At 39.9% G+C, this 24,370-nt stretch overlaps 1 protein-coding gene across 1 annotated transcript in view; it reads left to right on the forward strand.

Annotated features, from left to right (window-relative positions):
• The first annotated feature begins 22,894 nt into the window (after nucleotides 1-22,894).
• The window catches only part of LOC143134444 (acetyl-coenzyme A synthetase, cytoplasmic-like), a 27,937-nt gene continuing 26,461 nt past the window's right edge, over nucleotides 22,895-24,370 (forward strand). Inside the window, exons 1-2 of the mRNA XM_076294852.1 lie at nucleotides 22,895-23,096; nucleotides 23,253-23,454. Of these exons, the coding sequence (XP_076150967.1) occupies nucleotides 22,958-23,096; nucleotides 23,253-23,454 (341 nt within the window). The 5' untranslated portion in view covers nucleotides 22,895-22,957. The remainder of the gene's footprint in view (nucleotides 23,097-23,252; nucleotides 23,455-24,370) is intronic.

A 24,370-nucleotide genomic window follows, 5' to 3' on the forward strand; every position in this document is an offset into this window, starting at 1 on the left:
GCTACCAATTGCAAGTTGCATTGCAAGTTAGCTCTGGAGTAGCAAAAATCTAAGTGTGCCGCCTTCACATACCGGAGATCACAGTATCTACTCAAAGGCAGAGGACAAAAGTGTGTTCAGGAAAACGTCTGCATTTCAGACTTTTTCATCCCCGCAAGAGTTTAACAGGTGCGATAATTCAAAATCCCCATGTTATTTTCCCATAGGAAAAATCGGCAGATACCGGATGTCAAAGATGGCAGCTTTTTTGTAGGCGAACTTCAGAGGTCTATTGGTGAAGGTTTAGATCGTGTCATAAACCTAGAGAAAATAGTAAACCGTAATTTCATCTACTTATTGCAAAAGGGTTTTGGGTTTCAAAATGGGGACAGGGGTTCCTACTGTTCAGAAATATCTTTATAGTATGTGTGCAATTGTTGTATTTCAACTACTGTCAGGATTGGTGTTTGAAGAGATTAGGACCAAGCACAGATACAGTTCATAGTTTACTTAGTCCCATCGCAACACAGGTTTAGGATTATTAAAAAGGAACAGAAAGTTTGTCTGAGAATAGCTCGTACAGAAGGCTTCACAAAGTAGCAAAACCAGGCTGTTTAATAGTTCACAAAGATAGTAAGACCATTTTGTCATCCATAAGCGGGGGTCAAAAACAGACACATATAGGCTTTTATACAACAATTGGGTTCTATGGAACTATTTATTTGTTTGGATTTGATTGGCCGAGAGACGTTCCATGAGTTGGAATATCCCTGGATATTTCAACTCAGACTTTGCACAGCTAATAATAAATCACTCCGCTATACAATGCGAAGATTTGACACAATGTTCTCATCTCAGCTCTCCACTATTTCAAGCAATGGGTTACTCCTTAGCAAACCATAACGAAACAGTGCTTCACCACATCTGTGGATTAAGCCACACAGTCAACTTAATGTAAGTAAGATAAACGAGGATGTAATTGTTCTCAGCATTGCCAGCATTGTGTATAATATGATTGTCACTTGGAGGAGACTTGTAGATAACTAACGTTAGCATAGTTAGCTTACCGCTGCTAATGTGCTAGCATCGTCACGTCAGGCTGTGCATAGTAGTGTAACATTTATTCACCATAACTTCATAAAGTTGAGTGGATCTGGAATGTTGGTTACTGAAGGGAATATTTTGTATTCATATTTTATGTGAATGGTTTAATGATTCAAGTCTTTATGACTTGAAGACTGTATAGTTCTTATGGTCATTTGTGATTGTGTACCCATGTGTACCCTGTGTGTGTGTCTTTGGTCTGTATGCAGTGTATCCATTGTTTATGCCTTTTGCCCATCACCAAGGTGTGAATGTTTGTAGAACAGCATGTGTCCAAGCCTCTGAAGGACTTCCCAGGAAAGGGGGTAGTTTTAATTAAAAGATAATAGAAGCTGACCAGACCTGATGAAGGCCTAATCCTCATCCTCCCTTTCTATTGCATATTCAAACTGGGTTGGACCTAGAGGTCACTCCTTCTTTGTGTGTAACTTTAAATATGGTCTCTGTTAGTCAGAGAAGTTAGAAGAGAATATTGAGAATCTGGTGAAACCCATGATGGGGTGACACAAACATGTACTTTTCTCCCTTGAGGGGCACTAGGCCCCTCATTGAAAAGAATAAAGCCTGGATTCTGACCTGCATCGTCCTGATTAAGTCTCAAGAGAAATATGGTAGTAAAAAATATACTATCATTACCTAGCAACCAAGACGCTGTCTATTGAAAAGGGAACTATTTTTTGATGCGTAAGAACGATGTCGAAATTAACATTTTTAAACAATATTGGGGTGTTTTCAGATTATTTAGTTTGTGGTAGAATTGTTGTATAAAAGCAATATAGCACTCGTGATCGTGGGATTGGTCATGGATATCCATGACCAACTCCACTCTCACTCGTGCTATATTGCACTTAAGTAATCCAGGTGGGGGGGTCAGCCAAGGTCAGAGCAGACTGGGAGCATGAACTGGACTAGCACACCAAGTGAAACAATTTGAGAAGGAATCACAGTGCAGTGTATAAATAGGGCAGGTTGTGCAGGGCAGGTAGTGCAGGGTATAAATAGGGCAGGTAGTGCAGGGTATGAATAGGTAGTGCAGGGTATTAATAGGTAGTGTAGGGCAGGGTATAAATAAACGTTTGCAGAGCGACGCGAAAACTCCAGGCTCTCCCACTATCGTCATCGTTTTAAATCTTCCAATAGCACGCCAGGTGGATAAGGCAGCTTGTGATTGGTCCCGGCAAAATTGTAACGGAAGCAGCAGAAAAAGATGCACAGGTTTCCAGCCTGAGATGCAGGGCGAAAAAGAAATCGCCGTCAGATCAGTCAAACAGCCTAAATGCAGGGTATACAGCGGGGAAAATAAGTATTGAACACGTCAACAATTTTTTCAGTAAGTATACTTCTAATGAGGCTATTTGCATTAAATTTTCACCAGACATTAGTATTAAGTAAAAATCCAAACATTAAAGTCCATAAGTAGAGTTATGTGTAATAAAGTGGAATGCACAGGAAAAAAGTATTGAACACGCCTGCTGAAATTTCTTAAATACTTTGGGGAAAAGCCTTTATTCGTAATGACAGCTTCAAGGCATTTCCTGTATGACGAAACTAATCAGTCGGCGCATTCCGGTGTGATTTTGGCCCTTTTTTTTTTTAAACAGATAGTCTTTTAATATTGAAAATTTCAGGGATCCCTCTTGTGAATCCTGGTCTTTAGTTAACTTCCAAAACTGTTCAATTGGATTGAAGTCAGAGCCTTGATTTCCTTTCTCTGAAACCAATTGAGTTTCCTTTGCTGAATGCTTTGGATCATTGTCTTGCTGGAAGATCTAGCCATGTCTCATCCTCATCATCCTGGTGGATGGCAAGATTCTCCCAGAACAAAATGACTCCATTCATCATTCCTTCAACTGTATGAAGTCTGTCAGTACCATGAGATGAAAAACAGCCCCACACCATGATGCCACCACCTCCAAACCTCACTTATGGTGTTTTTAGGGTGATGCTCAGTGCCATTTCTCCTCCAAATATGGTGTGTAGCATGACATCCAAAAAGTTCAATTTTGCTCTCGCCTGATCAGAATACATTTTCTCAGTATTTCATAGGCTTGTCCAAATGTTGTGTAGCAAACTTTCAACAAGCTTCAACATGATTTTCTTCAGTAATAGAGTCATGCGGGGTGAGCGTGCATAGAGGCCATGGTGGTGGAGTGCATTACCTATGATTTTCTCAATTGTACCTGTCTTTCTGGAGCTTTCTCCAAGTGGTACTTAGCTCTTGGGCTACTCTTCTGACTATCCTTCTGATTTCCTGGTCCGAAATCTTGCGAGGAGATCCTGTGCATGGCCGGTTGATGATGCAGTGATGTTCCTTCCACTTGCAGATTATGGCTCCAATACTGCTTACTGGATGATTCTGAAGTTTTGAAATGCATCTGTTACCAGTTCCATTGATATGTTTTGCAACAATAAGGTTGCAAAGGTCTTGGGAGAGCTCTTTGCTTTAACCCATCATGAAATGTTTCTTGTGTGACACCTTGGTAACGGAAAACCTTTTTATAGCCCATCAGTATGTACTAACCCAGTTTATATTAATTTGCACAGATAGGAGGGATTATTACTCTAACAATTTATAGATTCCAGTTTGTTCCTTGCCTTTGTGTACTGCTTTTTCTTAGCGTGTTCAATACTTTTTTCCTGTGCCATTCCACTTTTTTACTCATAACTCTACTTATGGACATTAATGTTTGGATTGTTTTAATATGTGTGGATTACCTAAGTTAATACTAATGTCTGATGAAAAGTTCATGCGAATAGCCTCACTGGAAGTATACTTAGTGAAAAAAAAAAATGTTGACGTAATCAATACTTATTTTCCCCGCTGTAAATAGGGCAGGTCAGAGAGAAACAATTAAAACAGAAATGGCCAGTTGAGGGCTACTAAACAAGAGTCTCAGAACAGGGAGTAAGGTTGCATACCCATGAGTCACAAAATACTTAACAAGAGCAAGTCAAGTCAAATTTTATTTCTATAGCACATTTACAGACGGCTGAGCCGCACCAAAGTGCTTCAGAAATATGTGCTAAGTGCAATAAACAAAAGAATGACCTAAGGCAGAAGGAAAATAAAAATGAAAAGGGCAACAAGACAAAGACCGAAGGAGTTAAAGGTGCGATTTGTAGGATTGTTAACGAACGTTCTGTAGGCCAAAATCAAAACACTGGTGAACGTTCTCAAGACGCGAGCCTCTTCTGGGTTGCCAGATGTAATGAAGACTTAGCTAACGTTAGTTGACCTGCAGCTGCTTTAACGTTTCTCCAACCATGACCCAGCTACACATTACGGAAACAGTGAAAACAAAAAATACCTCTCTAACCAACGTAACATATTTAGCTGAAGTTAGCGATGCAGATGAAGTTTAGCATAGGCTACCTGTTGTGGAGAAATATGGCCAGCTCTGCGTCAGACTTGATATTCTTAGTTTGACGAAGACGTCACCATCTCAGGAAGCTCCTCCGATGTCCACTTAATTTGTTTCTTGTTTTAATTTTGGAAATTTGCCTGCCTCTTGTAGGCGTTCATGACTACAACTGACAGCTGTTGACAGTTGGCCTTTGCTAATTTGGCAACCCAAATAGGAGGACGCGCTAGCCCATTATTAATACGCTATTCTAGAATTAATCGTTCAAAACATAAACGAAAATTCCAAGAGATTCCACCCCGTAACTGATTTTTTTTCATGGGTTTTACGGGGTTTCACGGGTTAGAGTAATGTTGTCAAATAAGCCATTACTTCAATTCATCGTGTTTCCTCACTCTCTGACAACATATGGTGATCATTTTTGGAATTATTTTCCATTATTTCCTACATACTGGACCTTTAAAATAATGTAAAAAAAGAGAACATATAAAAAGAGAACATATACAAATTGAATAAAGCTCAAAATCCTTAGAATAGCTGTTAATTCCATAATATCAATTCAATTTAAAATCAAAACATGACCAAAATTGATCAAGTTTGTGTTATACCTTTACAGAAAGTGAAGAAAAAGGAATGTAAGGCTGTTCAAAAAAAATAGCAGTGTTTGCATTTTTCTTTACAAACATTTACTGTATTAACTGAAAAATGTCTCAAGATTTTGCTTTACTTTGAATCACTGCACTAATATCTAGTTGCATTACCATTATTTCTGAGAATTGCTTCACATCGGTGTTGCATGGAGTCGACCAACTACTGGCACCTGTGAACAGGTATTCCAGCCCAGGACGATTGTACATTCCACAATTCCTCTGCATTTCTGGGTTTTGCCTCAGAAACAGCATTTTTGATGTCACCCCACAAGTTTTCTATAGGATTGAGGTCTGGGGATCGGCCTGGCCACTCCATAACATCAATCTTGTTAGTCAGGAACCAAGACTTTGCTCGCTTACTGGTGTGTTTTGGGTCATTGTCTTGTTGAAACACCCATTTCAAAGGCATTTCCTCTTCATGACCTCTTTGATGTATTGAAACTGATCCATGATCTCTGGTGTGCGATAAATAGGTCCACACCTACACCGGACTCGAACCCGTGAACAGCAGCACCTCGGATCGGGAGGCGAGCATGCTGACGGTTGAGCCAATCGCCCAGGCTACTGGCTCGCATGCCAGCAGCACTCTTGAGGCGTCGGGGAGTGAGGTTTACCAACGTTCCACAAGCACAGCTAAGCTAGCTGGCATCCGTTACACATTGGGGCCACAGACAGTTTGTCCAACGACCCACATGCACTGAATTACACTCCTCAATCAGTGCCGATCACGTGATGGAGGAGTGTATTCCCATTGGTTAACGCCTTGTGTTCTCCTTCAGAGAACCGTGGTTATGTTCATAACCTTTACGTTATTGTGGTAGTGGGTATTTTTGTATTTTATTTTGTTACATTTCATCATCCAGTATTTGTAGTTTGTAACAAAATATGTATTTGTATACATAGAGATGTATTTGTGCACCTCTGCACGCACGGGCACACACACACACACACACACACACACACACACATGCAATACACTCAAACATGAATGTGATTCAATCATGCAGGCTGTTCCTAGCTAGATCAGAGTCCTGCACGGGTCCATTTTTGGAGACCCACTCCCAGTAGGAGTTAAGTAATTTACAGACAAGACAGACGAGTCCAGGAAATGACGTCAAACGCCTCAATATGCGTCATACCGGAAATGAGATTCCAGAAGTAGGTAAATCATTTACTTTACTCTTTATAGAGAATACAGTAGGGAAAACTTGTTTTCTTTAACAGTCTATAAAAATAGTCGCATTAGGTAGAACCTTTTTATTATTATTTGTAATTCACATAAATAATCGATTGCGTGATCTGCCCGAGTCAGCTGGGAGGAGTTCAAAAAGACAACCCTGCACACACCAGCTAGGGTTGCCAACTTCCTCAACCCCAAATGAGGGACACTTCACTTCAAATGCGGGACCCCCCCCCCCAAAAAAAAAAAAAAAAAAAACTAATTTACAAATGGTGTACTGTCACTTTAAGAGCATTGTCTACACGGTATTCATAATATTTTGCCAGCTCCATTCAAATATAGCCTATGGTCATTCCACAAACTCTAACATTGTTTGTGCCACATTTAGGCCTATAGCATAATGATAAGTATATTAAGTTGGTGTAAACAACCTTCATTCCTGTGGAAATAGAAGTAATGATGCTAGGTAGATATTTTCTGTTTGCAATTAAAAGTGAATTATGAACCTGGTAGCCACCTAGCTATCTGAGTTGAAAGTGTTTCAATTGGCATAGCCTATCATGTGCTTCATGTAAATGCTTAGTTTAAGGGAAATTGATTATTGAAGACTTCAAGACTCGCCAATTCCATTACACAAAGGCAATTGACCACTCTTCATATTCTATCAGTCCAAATCACAGTGCGTGCAGCCTATGTCAAAGTGCCCTCACATTTTGTAAATGGTCAGTAGCATAGTGTGAACCGGATAATTCCGCAATCTCCTCGCATTGTTTTTGTTGTTCTCATGATTTCCTTTTAAAAGTTTCTTATATTAAAAAGGTGAAATCAATTACCAACAATCACAAGCCAGCTGGAAACTTCCCCTCTCTCCCTCTCGTTCCCAATTAAAACGAGTAGCATAACGTTCAAGTTAGATCTGCTGCATAATAGAGAGACTGAGAGGACCCAAAAAGTATCATCCTTATGTAAGATGCTGTTGCTGCATTTTGACATTGTAATCGTTCTCTAAGAAGAGTGAAAAGCAGTTTGCAGTAAAGCTTCTCTGGCTAAATTATGGTGCCCCTTCTGTCCCTTGGTGCCGTGCGCACAGTGCGAGATGCGCGTGGTAGCGGCGGCACTGGACACTTTGTTCCAGGTGCGTTTACAGTAGCCTACTATTGACAAGTTAACAAGGCCGATGAGCTGTGATTGAAAATCGGGAGTGGTGCTGTCCCTGACGGGACAAATCAAAATCACCCAAAATACGGGATGTCCCGCACAATTCGGGACGGTTGGCAACCCTAACACCAGCTGACATGATCCACGGCAGATATTGCAGAATTTTGTCTGCATTGGCTATGGTTGAAATTTCCTTCCTTTTCATTAAAATGAACATGATGACGGATGAAATAAATTACTACACTCTAAAAAACATTGGGTTAAAAACAACCCAATTTCAACCCATCCACTGGGTAAATAGTGGTCGAGCCCAGCACTGAGTTATATTAGCCCCGAAAATTGGGTTGTTCGGTCAACCCAATGAGTTGGGTTGATAGTCTAACCCAAACATTGGGTTATCGTAACAAAACTGTTAGGTTAAGTAAGGGATAACGGCCGCCGAGGTGTCCTGTTATACGGAATTAATGGACGAGGGCGAGGGGCAAAAACTCCCCGACGCGCAGCGGAGGGGAGTTGCCTCCGCCCAAGTCCATTAATTCCGTATTAACTGGACACACCTCGAAGGCCGTTATCCCGCTTATCACCCGGTTGCCACTGTAAACACTGTAAACACGCGGTTCTGTTTAAAAAGAAGCTCATTAGTTCAGCTTGTTGTACAACTTTAGCATGGACAGTTAGCTTGTTTACAGTTGATTCCATTGTTGGGAAGCCTGCAACCAAAAGATTCTAGAGCGCTGTAACCGTCGTCCTACTATGGTTGTTATAGTTACCATTCATAAGCATTGATATGGAACGGTGTCCTGTTATTCAGAATTAAAGGCCACCCGCCAGCCAATCAGAAAAGAGTATTTCTTCTCTCCGGGTGATAAACCTACATAATTGTTGGGTAGGCTCTTATACAACCCAGGATTTATATTATTTTCACTGTCATTTCTGGGTTATGCTGACCTAATTTATGGGTTATTTTAAGTATCTTATTTTTCTCCTTAATCCAATCACTATTAATTGATAATAATTCAAATAAATGTTTGCAAATCATTAATGTTACAATATAATGTTTTAAAATCCACCCAATGGGCAACAATAACCATGCAATGAAATAAAACAGTTCGACATTTATTTATTTGGCAGTTTATTTTTTTAACAGATAGCTAGAAAAAGCTTGTGATACTTCCATGAAGGCAGGCAGATTCCACCGTCCGTTTTGGGGATCACCCCTGTGAATCAAAGAAAAAAAAAAGAGTGCATTAATCACTGTTATTTACAGAACTTTATCTCAAGATTTTCATGAACCATTATCATTGAATGATGTTGACAAACATAAAAAATCCACCAGGAGACAAAATATTAGCCCAACACACTCGGAAACCATGACCACCTATATGCAGTTATAATAACTTGTAGCTGCTAGCTTCTAGTTCTAGATGCTAACGTTACCGGGTAACGTTATCTAAATGACTGTCTGATAGTGCTACTACAACCAGAGCCCGTCTTCTCTGCTACAACCAAAAACACCCAGTAACGTTAAGTTACATAGCTATAATATGAAGCTACCCTGAATGAATTAATAAGATGTTGTTTGCCATTATTATTACTGTATGTCTGGCTTGTGAAGAGACTAACATTACTTCAACTGTGTTGGCTAATATTAGCTGACAAACGTTAGCTGCAACCATAGTCTAGGCTACAACCACCAAGAAGCATATTTAATTAGCATTGATGCTAGCTATATGGTCTGCTAATGTCAACCAGCTTGGTATGCTCATTTTAGTTCGTTGTAAAAGTTCGTTTTGTTTCTGTCAGCGGTTCATACCCAGTGAACAAAGAACTATGTTTTTATGAGTCTGTCTTTGTGTATATTTAATATGAACAGTAATTGTAAGTTAATGTTAGCTAACGTTAGTTAGCATGAATGACACAATTGTTAACCTGTTTGAGGCTGAACGAAATTGGCAGGCAGAATATCCATTCATATCATGAAGGGTAGAACTAGCTTCTACATCTCTGGGTGGAGTTTTAAAATCAGTCTGGATAAAACATTTAAAAAAAAGTTAAAGATACATACCTTACGAAATCGCCTGATTTCCATTGCATGCTGACAGCTGGTGGACTCACTGATCTATAAAGATCAGTGGGTGGACTGGACGGTTGAAAGAATAACGATGTTTTTTCGAACTCTCAAATAACTATGCAGCTGTGTTAAAGTCACCCAGGTGCTGGGTAGTGTACTCCACGTCAGGTGGGAGAGAGGAGGGGCGCTGTCCTAAACTATCAACCCAACAAGCTGGGTTACAGAAAATAACCCAACATGAGTAAAAACAACCCCACAAAATGCCCTGACAGCCTCAACCCAACGTTTGGGTTGAGAAAATAACCCAGTATTTTTTAGAGTGTATGATGTGTCACGGACCTGCCGGGCTCCTCCTCCTTGTTGCTCTTTTCCTGTCTTGCGTCTCCTCTACAGGTGGGCCAAGCACAGGTGTGGCGCGACGCGTGTGATTACTTCCTGGATCTTGGGCTTTAAGAACTCTCCAGACCTGGTTGTGGAGGCCGCCGCTTATCCTCCTCTCCTGCACCATTTTGGCTATTTGTTTCTTTACGCACAACACCTCAATTCTCATATCGCATACACTTTTATTTCCCAACCTATCATTTATACTGACTTTACTTAACCTACGTTGTTAATCCTTTAACTTAAATAAATACATATTTTTATACGGCAAAATCCGTGTGGTCTTCCCTCTCTGGTTACATAGCCTATAGGCAGAATGTAACAGATGTTAAATAAACCATTGTACAGTAGGCATGCATTTAACAAGTCATCATTATACCACATCAATTCAGTGTTCTCTGTAGGCTAGGCTACTGTGTGACATGCTTTATACTACAGCAAAAAATCAACAAGTATAGGCTATCAGCATGTTTTCAGTACCACTGTTGCAGAAATCACATGCAAGAAGGTATCATTTTGATTTGTTTTTGTACATTTTTGCACATAAGGAAGCAGCATGAGACATTTGTAATTTTTCTGCCTTATTTTCTAACTAATTTTCCGAGCCTGCCCTACAGCCACAGCTGTTACAAGAGGGTCTGGTGTCCCTTTGTTACGATGCACTTCCTGCCATGGTCACTCGTCTCCAAATGACTTAACTCCCTCCTTGACATAACTGTGCGTTCATGGGCATCGGAAAAATCCTTTTCCCCGTGAAAATGTCATCATACACAAGTTGCCCAGTTAGGGGCTCGTCCTCACTTTTGTCGTCACATTATTGCTCATTTGTAGTCCATGTGGCCTTTCATGTCCAACAGTTTTCATGTGAACTTGGGAATTTGCTATCTTTGTCACTTGAAAGCTGCATATCTTTCTTTCACAAGCATCTTACACCATATTTTTAAGCAAATACAGTTTCTTATTTAAGATTAGTAAGCGTATGTTTTAACCTTTGTTGTGGCATCCATTTTTTTCACACATTCCGATGGCAAAGCACATGAATACTCGCGGTGAAAAAAACAACGTAATCATGGGGGCGGTCTTTGTCATTCCCAGGTGGCATGAACGGATCATAATGGGTCTTTCCATTTGTCTCGTCAGTCCCACGCCCAAATTGGAAAATGTAAATTACCCAGCTTTCTTGCAGCATTTCACGGAGGCACGCACCCTTTAACTCAGAGCTCTTGAGGGTACCCCGAGGTGGCCATACGACCTTACGAATAACATGGCTGCGCCCATAGTTGAGATGAGATGACATGCATTTTCTTTGTATTTGTACTATGTTGGTCGTCTTAATGTCGATGCAATGCTCTTACACAGATTACATTGCTGCTTCAATCCGGTCACCAATTAGCCTGACGAGCCAGACCCACATTAAAATGTAGGGTCTGGGCACTCACCGTTCGCAGTGCTCAGTCCGAGGGGCGGGATAATCGGTTGTCTTTCAAATTCCCTCTGCACGCAATAGGACAGCGCTATGAGTCCCATGCGTTTCCTACCAGCGGAGCTAGTTGGCTATTTCAAACTTTTGCCAACTTAATAAAAGCTTAACTCATGTCACACAACATCCATCTTATTTGTTTTCAAGTAGCAGGGAATTCAAGCCAAACCGTTGCAACTCTGCCATCAATCATTATGTTAAGCCTGCCTAACGACTCTATACACGATTTGATTGGCCTGATAGAAGTTTAATTTTTCGAGCTCACAAGCCAACGGAGAGTTGCTAGACTAGCCCCGCTAGGGTGTGTCTAGATTTCTAGGCTAGTCACCAATTCATGCATTGCACGGTCTTGCTGTGCGTGCAATACAATGTAACGATTTTTTTTCGAGCCGGTTTGTTAAACAGGCTAATGTATCACAAAACAATAACAATAGCCTGCTAATGCCCCTCGCGGCTTGAAACGTGACAGCACTTGTTGAAATTGAAATAGGCGAAATTGAGTTACTATGTTTATATTATTAATTCACATTGACCATACCCAACAATTTTATGTTTTATTTTAGCAAACTAAAATACAGTTTTGGTTATCATACGCTATCTGCCCGCATCCCCGTCCTTGAATTTTAAGAATGTCACAATCCACCCGTTTTAGCAACTTTTATGCAGGTACCCGACCCGTTGCAGGACTCTGGGCTAGATTGTTTTCCCATGTAGCCTACTTTGAAGCACATGCAGGTGGGAAAAATTTTTTAAGAATGAAAACCCTGGCCTGAAAATATATTTGTCATGTCTTGCATATCAAATTATGGTTCGTCTGTGTTTTTAGTGAGGCTGTCATATGCAAGAAAACGTCTAATCATTATTCAGGCAATTCGCTCAACTATAGTGTACCGGATTGTGAAATGAGGATAAACAACCCCAGAAAATGGACCAGACACATAACAAATATTTTAAATGTTTATTGGTGAAAAAAAAGTGAAAAGTAAGTAAAAATTGTTTAAAAGAAAAAATAAATAATAACTAAATGAATTTAATGACAAATAATAAATTTAGAATAATATAAATGTGATCTTATTTTCTTTTCCTATCCCAGCCAATCATCTGTTTCCTCAAGAGTTTGTTCTGGGAGGAGTATATTTTAGTGCCATTATACGCATCAAGGTTCCTGTCAGCCTCTTCATTCAGTTTAAGAATGCGGGCCAACTGGGCTTGGCTTCTGGCCTCTTTCTTCTGCTCTTTCCTCTTTATCTTTTTCTCTTTCTTTTCTTTTTCCCACTCAAGCCAGGATGACTCTAGATTTTGTCTTTTTGCCTCTGCATCCAGTAGGCTCTTGCGTTTCTCCAGCTCTCTTTTGGCCCGGGTCATGTATCCTTTGAAAACTGCAGAGAGAAAAGATTTGATGACTCATTAAAACATTAAGATTAGCAGTGAAATTTAAGGTTGATGAAGACATAAAAGCACACAATTCAGATGTAGGCTGATGTAGCCATACTCAATTCTATTTAGAATTTGATTCTGGTAATGCATGATTGGGATGTGATTATGGAGTGTTTCAACTTATGCAGGGGGGAAAAGCATCTGCACTCAATTAAATAGACCTAACCAATCAGAACATCGAAATTGCCTATTATGAATTTTGTAGAGAGAACAGCCAAAACATCCCTCTTCTCGACAAATGCCTTAAAGGTATACTATGCAGGTTTAGGTATTTTTGGCGACCGCAGAAGTCACGATGTATTTATATGTTACTCTGCTATTGTAAATATCAATTTCTTACGACTTATCCCCCCTGTACACAATGCAAATGCCTTTGTTGTGGAGGTAAAGGATTAACAACAGGCAAAAACTCTCCAAAAAAATCTCCAAAGAGCTACTAACAAGGTAATGTTTCAGGATTCTCGTGAGATTTGGCGGGCCGCCGCTCTTGGAAGTTGCATGGCTGGTTTTATCGATAGGGACTCGCTACATATGCTGTATAGCTATGCTAGGTGAACGATTTGCCTATTACAAGTTTGTTTACTATTAAATTGGCTAAATTGGCTTCTCTGCCAACAACCTTTTTGGTTGTAAACCAAATCAACCAAAGTGAGTTCAGGTGACGAGATGGATAGGCACCCTTGGTCATCTGTCAATCATCTTATAAAGCCCGCCCAGACAATTTGATTGGTGTTAACTCGCCAAACTGCTCTAGTTCAGGCATAGTTGCTTCTCAATGGAACAAATCCAGACCGAATTTCCTAACCTCAAATTTTGTGGGCAGGGTTAAATTGTGTCTGACTTCCAGGCCAATTTAGATGTGTATTTAAACAAGGATCTCAGTCAGAATATTTACAGATTTATTGGGTACTTACATTGAAAATAAGGTTCTTCACCTTCTTCCTCTTCTCTCATGATGGTCCTCTCAATTTTTGTCTCATATCGCTCTTTCATCTTTCCATTGACCCATCCAATGAACCTCCTTCTCATACTCTTATCTCGGACCGGACCATCTGTCTCATCCTGTGATTCCCTCTCATCATCATTACTCTCATCACTACTCTCATCACTACGCTCATCATCAGTTTGTTCCCAGAATGTTCCCTTGTCCTCCTGTTGTTCCTCCTTTGTCTGACTCTCCATTTCTTCTTGTCTTTGCCTCTGCATTTCTTCCTCTTGTTTTTGCCTCTCCATTTCTTCCTCTTGTCTTTGTCTTTGCATTTCTTCCTCTTGTTTTTGTCTTTGCATTTCTTCCTCTTGTTTTTGTCTTTGCATTTCTTCCTCTTGTCTTTTTGTCTTTGCATTTCTTCCTCTTATCACTTTCATTTGTCTAGCTTCCACTTCTTCCTTTTCCACTTCTAACTTTCTGTTGTCCATTTCTGCTTGCCTATTTTCATTTTCCCTCCTCTGGATCTCCAGTAGACTTTCTGACTCTCTTTGTTTTTCCTCTTTAGTTTGAAGCTGCTGTTGATGTTTTTCCCTCTTGTACTCTATTTGTTTAAGCTCAGACTCACATTTTTCTTTCATGCTTTTTTCAATTTCCTTCAGTTTCTCTGGTTCTTCCTTTTGTAACTCCAGTTCTTGTTTTTGCTCCATCTCTCTTTTTCTTTTCTCAGCTTCTTTTCTCTCCATCTCCATCCTTTTTTGTTCCATCTCTCTTTCTTTCTCCTCAATATACTGAAGTCTTTTATTTTCTTTTCTCTCCATCTCCAACCTTTCCTTTTCCATCTCTCTTTCTCTCTCCTCAATATACTGATGTCTTTTCTCTTCTTTTTTCTCCATTTCCAATGTTCTCTCTTCCATCTCTCTTAGGCTCTCCTCCATCTCCATTTTTTGGATCTCTAGGAGCCTTTCTCTCTCATTTTGTCTCTCCTCTTCTATTTGAATCTGACTTTGCTTTTTCTCCTGCTCAAGGTGTTTCACCTGTTCTTCCCTCGTCTTTGCCTCTTTTTCTGGCTCTTCTCTTTGTTCTTCAATCTCTCTGCATTTCTCTTTCCACTCATCATCCTTTTGCAGGGCTACTTTTGTCCACTTTTTCTCTGTTTGTTTTAGGTCAGCAGTGTTTTTATCCTGTATCTTTCTTTCAATGTCCTTGATCTTGTTCTCAATCTGTGCTTCTACAACTTTCTGTAACTCCAATTCCTTTTGTTTTTCTTTCACTTCACTCTGGCTTTGCCTCAGGTTCTCCTCTTTTTCTTGTCTGTTTTTAGCCAACTCTCTCTTCTCCACATCTCTCTGTCTCTCCTCATTCTCCTTTCTTTGGATATCCATCAGTCTTTCTATCTCTTTTTGTTTTTCTTTTTCAATTTGAATCTGTATTTTCTGTTCTTCCCTCCTTAGCTCTTGTAATATTTCTTTCTCTTTGATGGCATCCTTTTCTGCCTGTTCTCTCTGTTTTTCTATCTCTCTGTATTTTGCTTCCCATTCCACCTCCTTTTGTCGGGCTGTTTTTCTCCAGCTTTCCTCCATCTGTTTTAGCATATCTTTATTTTTCAATGTCATTGTTTTCTTAATTTCTTTGAGTTTCTCCTTTTCTTCAGCTGCTGAAGCTTCTTGTAATTGCAGCTGATATTTTTTCTCATCTATCTCCCTTTGTTGCTCCTCCAAAACTCTTTCTCTCTCTCTTTGCTTCTCCACCTCCATTTGCATCTGTCTTTGATGTTCTGCTCTCTTCTGGTCTTTTGCTTTTCTATCCAAATCTTTTTTCTGATTTTCATTTAACATGGCCATTTTGTTCAACCCCTCCAGCTGCTTCAGTTCCATCTCCCTGAGTCTCTCCTCTTTCTCCCTCAGTTCCATCTCTCCCTTTTTCTTGATATCTCTCTCCATCTCTTTCAAGTGCTCCATCTCTTTTTCTCTTTGCTGCCTCTCCTCCTCAATCTTTTGCTGTCTCTCATTCAAACCTTGTTCCATTTCTTTCTGTTTTTGAAGAAGTTGTCTTTCCATTTCTCTGTGCTTTTCCAACATTTCTTTTTCCATTGTTTTCTGTTTATCTTCCAATTGTTTTTTCAGTTCTTCTTGTCTCTTGATCTCTTCCAATTTCTCATGATGTTGTTTTCTTGCCTTTTCTCTTTCCAACTCGTTCAATCTATCCATCTCTTTCTGCGTTTCTTCCTCTGTCTTGAACACTTTTAGCTGTTCTCTCTCTGTCTTCTGTTTCTCCCTCTCTAACTCTTTAGATCTCTCCAGCTTTTTCAACCTCTCCTCCTCTTTGGCTTTTCTTTCCAACACTTCTTTTTCTTTGGTTTTCTTGTTCAACTCGTCCAGTTGCTTCAGTTCCATTTGTCGGAGTGTGTCCTCTTTCTCCATTAATTCCATCTCTCCTTTTTTCTTGATATCCCTCTCGATCTCTTTCAAACGCTCCATCTTCTTCTCTCTCTGCTGCTTCTCCTCCTCAATCCTTTGCGATCTCTCACTCAAACATTGTTTCATTTCTTTCTGTTTTTCTTGAAACTTTCTTTCCATTTCTCTTTGCTTTTTCTCCATTTCTTTTTCCATCATTTTCTGTTTCAGTTCCCACTGCTTCTTCAATGTTTCCTGACTCTCAAACACTTTCTCTTTCTTCAGCTTCTTCAGCTCTTCCATCTCCTTCTGCCTCTCTTTCTCCCTCTCCAACTCTGTATGTCTCTCCTGCTCTTTCAACCTCTCTTCCTCCTTGAATTTTCTCTCCAACTCTTCCTTTTCTTTGATTTTCTTGTTCACCCTCTCCAGCTGCTTCAGTTCCATCTCCCTAAGTCTCTCCTCTTTCTCCCTCAGTTCCATTTCTCCCTTCTTCTTGATATCTCTCTCCATCTCTTTCAAACGCTCCATCTCCTTCTCTCTCTGCTGCCTCTCTTCCTCAATCTTTTGCTGTCTCTCATTCAAACCTTCTTCCATTTCTTTCTGTTTTTGAAGAAGTTTTCCCTCCATTTCTTGTTCCACTTTTCTCTGTTTTTCTTCCCATTGCTTTTTCAGTTTTTCCTGTCTTTTGATTCCTTCCAATTTCTCATTGTCTTGCTGTCTTGCCTTTTCTCTTTCCAAATCTTTAAGTCTATCCATCTCTTTCTGCTTTTGTTTTTCTCTATCTAGCTTGCTCAACTGTTCTATCTCTTGCTGCTTCTGTTTCTCCATCTCCAACTCTTTGATTCTCTCTAGCTTTATCGGATCCACTTCTTTTTGTGGTTCTAGTTCTGTCTGTCTCTCTGTACCTGTATGAACTGATTTCCCCCTTGTTTCCAACTTCATCTCTTTCTCTCTTCCTGATGCTTTCAGGTTCTCCATCTGTATATGCCTTTCCCTTTCTCTCTGCATTTCTTTCAGCCTCTCCATCTTTTGTAACCTCTCTCTTTCTCTTTCCAGCTCTCTCAATCTTTTATTCTGTATCTGTCTTTCTGTTTCCAATTCCAGTTTTTGTAATTGTTCTCTTTCTCTCTGTATCTCGTTGTCTCTGTCCAACTTTTCCTTTTCTTTCTCTAGGTTTTTGAGCTGGTTCATCTCCATTTCTTGCTTATTGGTACCTTGATTTCTTGACCTCAGCTCAATTGCATGTGTCTCCCTTTCCCTCTCCAATGCTAGAATTCTTTCTTCAGCCTGTTTCAATCTTTCCATCAGTAGCTTTTGCTCCTGAGCTCGCTCAATCGCTCTCAACCTCTCCATGTCCTTCTGCAATTGGAAATTATTTTTTAATGGCTTATAGTGACCATTTTAATTGGATAAAGCACAGAGTACATGAATGTTGCAAAGATGTACAAATAAAAGTCTTGTTTTAGAGACACTTACCTTCCCTTCATCACCTGCACATCCATAAGACTGGCCAATGCCCCACAGCCCTGTTCGATCCGAGCCAACCAGTCTTTCTATATCTCTTGTTAGAGCTCTCTCTCGCTCTTCCTCCTTCTTCCTCTCTCTTTGTTGCCTCTGCTCAATTTTTAATGTTGCCATTTGTTGTTTTCTCTCAAGAGCTTTCCTTCTTTTGTTTTGGTAGAACAGTTGAAGTTTACGCAGTCTATCCAACTCCTTGTGAGCCTGTTGAAAAGATAGGAAAACATTTTGTTTACCTCCACATAGGGTAATAGAAAGCACCATGGAGGCAAAATCCAGCAGTTAAACTTCTAAAAAGAGAGTGTAGGAAGACTGAAAGAAAATGGCGTAAATACAAACTTCAGATCCACTATGAAATCCATAAAGAGATGCTCCGCACATATAACTCTGAAATATGCAAAGCAAGACAGTCTTTCTTTTCTAACATTATCAATAGAAGTTCAAATAACACTCGTATTCTATTTTCAACTGTTGATAAGTTAACAAATCCCCCCTCACAATTAGCGCCTGAACTTCTCTCAACAAATAAATGCAATGAGTTTTCATCTTTTTTTAAAGGTAAAATTGACAAAATCAGACTCAACAGCAGATATGCTCAATTACAAATTCAACAACCTGAACTTCCAGCAACAAACAGAGGGAAACTAAACTTGATGCCAGAGTTCAGCTTGATGGACTACGAAACACTTGAAAAAACGGTACAGAATCTCAGCACTTCCACATGTGTCTTAGACACTCTGCCTACCAATTTCTTCAAAACAGTTTTTCACCTCATAGCGGCGGATGTCATTCAAATTGTAAATGTATCACTGCTGTCTGGCACTTTTCCTAAGTCACTGAAAACAGCTGTTGTAAAGCCACTTCTCAAGAAGAATAACCTGGATGCCTCCATGCTAAACAATTACAGGCCCATATCCAATCTACCTTTTATTGGCAAAATTATTGAAAAAGTAGTCTTTAATCAATTAACCACCTTCCTAACATCAAATGGGTATTTTGATTACTTTCAGTCTGGTTTTCGGGCAAATCACAGCACTGAAACAGCTCTCATTAAAGTTTCCAATGACATACGCCTCAACACAGATTCAGGTAAAACATCAGTCCTAGTGCTACTGGACCTTAGTGCAGCATTTGACACTGTTGATCACAATATTTTACTACACAGACTAGAACACTGGGTTGGATTTACAGGCATAGTTATCAGCTGGATAAAATCATATCTACAAGAAAGGAGCTTCTTTGTTGCCATCGGAAACTGTACCTCAACACCAACGTCCTTGACCTGTGGTGTTCCCCAGGGGTCAATCTTGGGGCCACTATTATTCAACCTCTATATGCTCCCACTTGGACAAATCATTCAAAATAATTTGATTTCATATTATAGCTATGCAGATGACACACAAATTTACTTAGCTCTATCACCAAACGACTATGGTCCTCTTGAATCTATGTGTCAGTGTATAGAACAAATCAACACCTGGATGTCTCAAAATTTTCTTCAGCTGAACAAAGAAAAAACTGAAGTAATTATATTTGGTAAAAATGAGGAAAGACTTAGGGTTGCCACTCTCCTTGGCACAAAAGGGTTGAAGGCAAAGGATACTGTTAAAAATCTTGGTGTATTAATTGACAGTGATCTAAATTTCAACAGCCACATGAAAGCGATAACTAAATCAGCTTTTTACCACCTCAAAAATATTGCCAAACTCAGAGGGCTGATGTCAAAATATGACTTAGAAAAACTCATTCATGCATTTATCTCCAGCAGAGTTGATTACTGCAATGGACTGTTCACAGGCCTTCCTAAAAAGACTATTAAACAGCTTCAGGTGATACAAAATGCAGCAGCTAGGATTCTAACAAAAACTAAAAGAACTGACCACATTACTCCAATTCTTAAGTCCTTGCACTGGCTTCCAGTAAGTCACAGAATTGACTTTAAAGCACTATTGCTTGTTTATAAATCAGTAAATGGAGCAGGACCTAAATACTTGTCAGACATGCTTCAGCAGTACACACCTTCTCGTCCTCTCAGGTCCCAGGTGAAAAACCTGCTAGTAAAACCTACAGTTAGAACTAAACATGGTGAAGCAGCTTTTAGCTGCTATGCGGCTCAGCTGTGGAACCAACTTTCGGATGACATCAAAAAGGCCCCAACTGTAGCCAGTTTTAAATCTAGACTTAAGACCAAACTGTTCTCAGATGCTTTCTGCTAACTGTGCCGAGTAACAAATTCTGAATCTGCCTTGATAATTATTGTACTTTGTCTTTTATTACTTTTTTTTACTACTTTTGCCTTTGTTTTGCTTACTAATTATTCTTTATTTTTAAATTATTTTACCTTGTTTTATGTTTCCTTTTTATTATGATCTTTACCTTTTAACTATTCTTTGACTATATTGCCCTTCTATGCTTTTATTTGTTATTATTGTTTGGTTTTGTTTATGTAAAGCACATTGAATGACCTCTGTGTATGAAATACGCTATATAAATAAACTTGACTTGACTTGACTTGACTAATATGGTTGTTATTAATAACCATGAAAAGCCAGCTAAAACATACAAGTACAAATGCAATATGCAATTAAATTAGCAAAAGTGCAATGTGTTAATCAACAATAAACAAATGAAGAATTTGGTACTGACAAATATTTAGTGTAAAATTGAATTCTGGAACAAACAAAATGATCAACACCATATTTAAAGTGATTTCTGTTCCAAAGCATGTATGTAAGGGACTGTACGATATTTAGCGGGGGAGGGAGGGCCGGTCGCCAGACGATCGGGTTAAAAATGTTCTGCCTGGCTCTCCCCCCTGGTCAAATTGTTTTTTCCAGGGGCCTCCCCCCGGCTCAAAACAATTCTCCTAGGCCCTCCCCACTACGTGAATCAAATAAAACTGTGTCTTTATTATTTTAACTCGCGTCTTCAGCTTCTTTACTGTTGACTTACTGTATTGATGCTTTACTGTATTGATGCTAGCCTTCTCGTGATATTTTAAGTAGGCCTATTTGTAGAAAATATATATTTAATTAATTTTAACTGACCCGCCCGCAAATGACCCGAATATCATTACAATATTTGGTTTATGACTCATAACCGCAGGTGACCTGCAAGCTTACGAGGGGAGTTGTGGGAGATTCAGGGTTGCGACTTTTTGGACTCGCCCACTCTGTCAAAGAGACGTGAATCATGTTTTGGCCTACAAACCTTTTTAAATATCGAAAACGGATCATTGATCAGGGGAAAAAAATATCATGGATCAGGAAAAAATCCCCCCCCCCGACGACCGGCCCTCCCCCCCGGTAAATATCGTACAGTCCCTAAGTTTAAGTAGCGTGTTAAGTGTCCTACCATCTCATGCAGTTCCTTGTCTGTTTCTGACACCTTTTGAATGAAATCTTTCAGTTGTTTGATGTCATGGGATAACTCCTGCTCCTTTATTGCCACCTCTCTCTGTTTTTCTGCCTTCTGTTTGGCCTTGACGTCCATCTGCCTCTGTATTTCACTGTCCTCTGTCCTCATTCTCTGTGCTTATCTGATACAACTGACTGTTTCCATATTCTGCTGTGTTATATGTTAGGATTCCAAAACCATGGCAACATTCCTATGATCCATAATGTGACATCAGAGCTCTATTACGTAGGCCTAGTTGTCACAAACCTTTTCACAGCACAGAACATTCTACAGTACCGAAGTGTGACGTTTCGTTTCCATGACAGCAGTTTCACTGGATCTAAACAGCTTTCGAAGTGGGATAATTCCTACCTAATAAATTGAATGTAGAACTAGACATGTGGCATCATTTCTACCTAATAAATTGTTTGAAATGTAGGCTATAGCCGTTTAAACGTGTTGTAGCCTGTTTATTGGGTTTATCAGTTTTTCTCAGTTGCTTTGGTGCATTTCTCAGAGACCCCAATAGAAATTCTTAAAAATGCTTGTTCAAACATACATCGTATAACTTGTATGGTATGGCATGGTTATGGGATTTTGCAGACCCCTAGCTTTGTCCAAAGCGACACACAAATACAAAAACCACATACTATTTAAAATATAACAGGGAACAGATTAGAATGTTGGTCAAACTATAATAAGTAGAATAGCAATAAACAACAATGTCAATTCAATCATTAGCCTAATAAAATAAGCACTTGTGCACATCATAAAAGCAGTTTCTCCCAATCTTGGTAAGTGCTTCTCCTAAACTGCAAATACTTTTGTGCATCCATGCAACTTATTGTGTCTGCTGTTTTACGTTTTCGTTTGCTAATGTCATGTTTGTCAAAATGCCGAATAGCCTACTATAGCCAAAGATCCTTTAGAACACAACCGTCTCTGCTAGGCTACGCGATAAAACAAATAGGCCTTATTTAATCGTTTTCCTTTGCACAATGCACTAAAAGACTTTGTCTTTATAATGTAACAATTACTTGCAAAACTTTGAGATATATCCAATGTTGCATTAAATCCCCCCACACAATAATGTTTAACTTAAAAATAAAAAACTAAATAGCCTATGCTTCCTTGTGCATTTTGCATTAGAAAACACAGAGTAGGCCTACTGCAAACTGTCAAATTGACAACGTGACAGACTACTGATGTTTCCATTGGCATGAATACATGTTTCCTTTTGAGACATAAACTAAGCATGATTCGAGATTCGAGAAATGCACCAAAGCGACTGAAAACAACTGTAAGTGCCCAAATAAAAAGGCAACACAGCGCCATCTGCTGCTGCTCTACTTTCACTTTTCCACTTTACATTTAAGCTTACTGTGTTCGTCTCCTAGGCTGACACCAGATATAATTTCACTGCATTTATTACTTCCAGTAACTATATGCATGTGACAATAAACTTCCTTGTATCCTTTTGCATTCTCATCTTGGCACTTTAAACGCAAGGCACGACGAAACATGTATATATATATAATGGGAGAAGAAAAGGCAAAGGTCGGCATCTTCATTTGATTGTTTTAATTATTGTCATTTCATTTCTGCCAGCTTTTGCCTCCCATTCTCGTCGTTCCTCCCACCCGAATGGGTTGAGCGCCCCACAGCGTTTATGACCAATGAAAAAGTAGGAGTGCCGAATTGAGTGATTTGATTGGTAAACCTCGCACTAAGGAGACCGACAAAACAACGCTGAACACGGATTAAAAGGCTGGGTCTCTCCCTCTTGCGAGCGCATTATAGGCTGCATGTCCGCTCAGCGAATATTGGGAAGACGAAAATGTCCGTACATGGCCGGATGTGACATTCAGTAGGGACATTTTAGATACTGACGATTTTCCTAACTTCATCTGTCCCGAAAATATGGTCGTCCCAGGACCTGATCATATAGAGGAGCGAGAGAGGGTTTATCCTCCGCCGGAGGAACTGAAAGCGGATGCGCATGTCCCTGACTTCAGCTCATACCTCGCACTGTACAAAAAGTCCATCGAGGAACCCGAAGGTATGTCATTGCATACGCGCTTATGTACATAGTTGCATGGCTTACATTATTGCAATATGTATCTGTGCGTTTGTCTGCTGCTTCTGTGAGTGGGTCTATCTCTTATGAAGGTCATGAGATCGGCCAAAATTCTGAAACCCTGTGAATGCCCCGCAGAGTTCTGGGGAAACGTGGCAGACGAGTTTTACTGGGAGAGCCGGCCAGCTGCAGGGCAGCCGATCCTGCAATACAACTTTGATGTCACCAAAGGCAATGTTTTCGTCAAATTCATGGAGGGGGCAAAGACCAACTTGTGCTACAACGTCTTGGACAGAAATGTATTGGAGAGAAACTTCGGAGACAGAGTGGCGTACCACTGGTGAGATTGCACCCTCCACCATGAAAATAAAACAACACATATTAGCAAATTATGGCTGCATTGCATGCATATTTTGCATCTCAACTTCATGACACCTGTGCTCAGCAAACACAGCGGCCACAGACATGTCATTTGAAAGACGTAGGTTAGCCCCCTGTATATCAGATGCAAAAAGCCAGGATACAAGCTGGCATCACAAAAAAAGAGCTCCATATTGCCTGTGCCCCTGTAATACAAATTTAGCAATTGTGTAAATGATTATATAATTGAGCTCTATGACTGTGTGTAGAGGGTGGGTATTCTCAAGTCAAAGTCAATTGTGCAACTCCGCATTGTGACATTTGCTCTTTCACAAGTATTTGACGAGAGTCCCACTTAGAGTTGGTAAAGTTTGCGAGAGGCCCCACCATAGAAATGCTACCTGTATTATGTGTTATTCCATCTCAGTGCATATAGACCCTTTCAACAATAAAAACAAAAACAATGCTTGAACGTTCTATTTGGGCCCCAATCTACTTCCTCTGCATTAAGATAACATATGGAATGTTAAAAAGGAAGTCTTGTGGGGCCAACTATGATGCTGATAATGGAACTCTCTTGAAAGGGTCCATAGTAAACATCCATTGCATAAGATGCTGGTATGGAGTTCCTCCAAACTTGCACTTTTAAATGCTTGGTTGATTACACCACAGGTCTGTAAGAATATCTTGGTTACCCCACACAACTTTTCACAATCTTATCAAGATTAGACTGTACTCATAGAGACTGCAGACCTAAACCCATATAGGTGGTGAGCCTGGATCGTTGCTGGATGGCCCATATGGTCTGGAGCAGAGTTGGGCCATATAATCTGCCCCAGAATAAGGTGTCATGTATCTGTGAGGGGAACATGGCTCAACTGTGTGTGGCAGTCTAT

Source organism: Alosa pseudoharengus, unplaced genomic scaffold, assembly GCF_046254945.1.
Source record: "Alosa pseudoharengus isolate Yale_2024_CS ecotype anadromous, Long Island Sound unplaced genomic scaffold, YU_APseudo_1.1 YU_APseudo_1.1_scf_2, whole genome shotgun sequence".
Taxonomy (NCBI): domain Eukaryota; kingdom Metazoa; phylum Chordata; class Actinopteri; order Clupeiformes; family Clupeidae; genus Alosa; species Alosa pseudoharengus.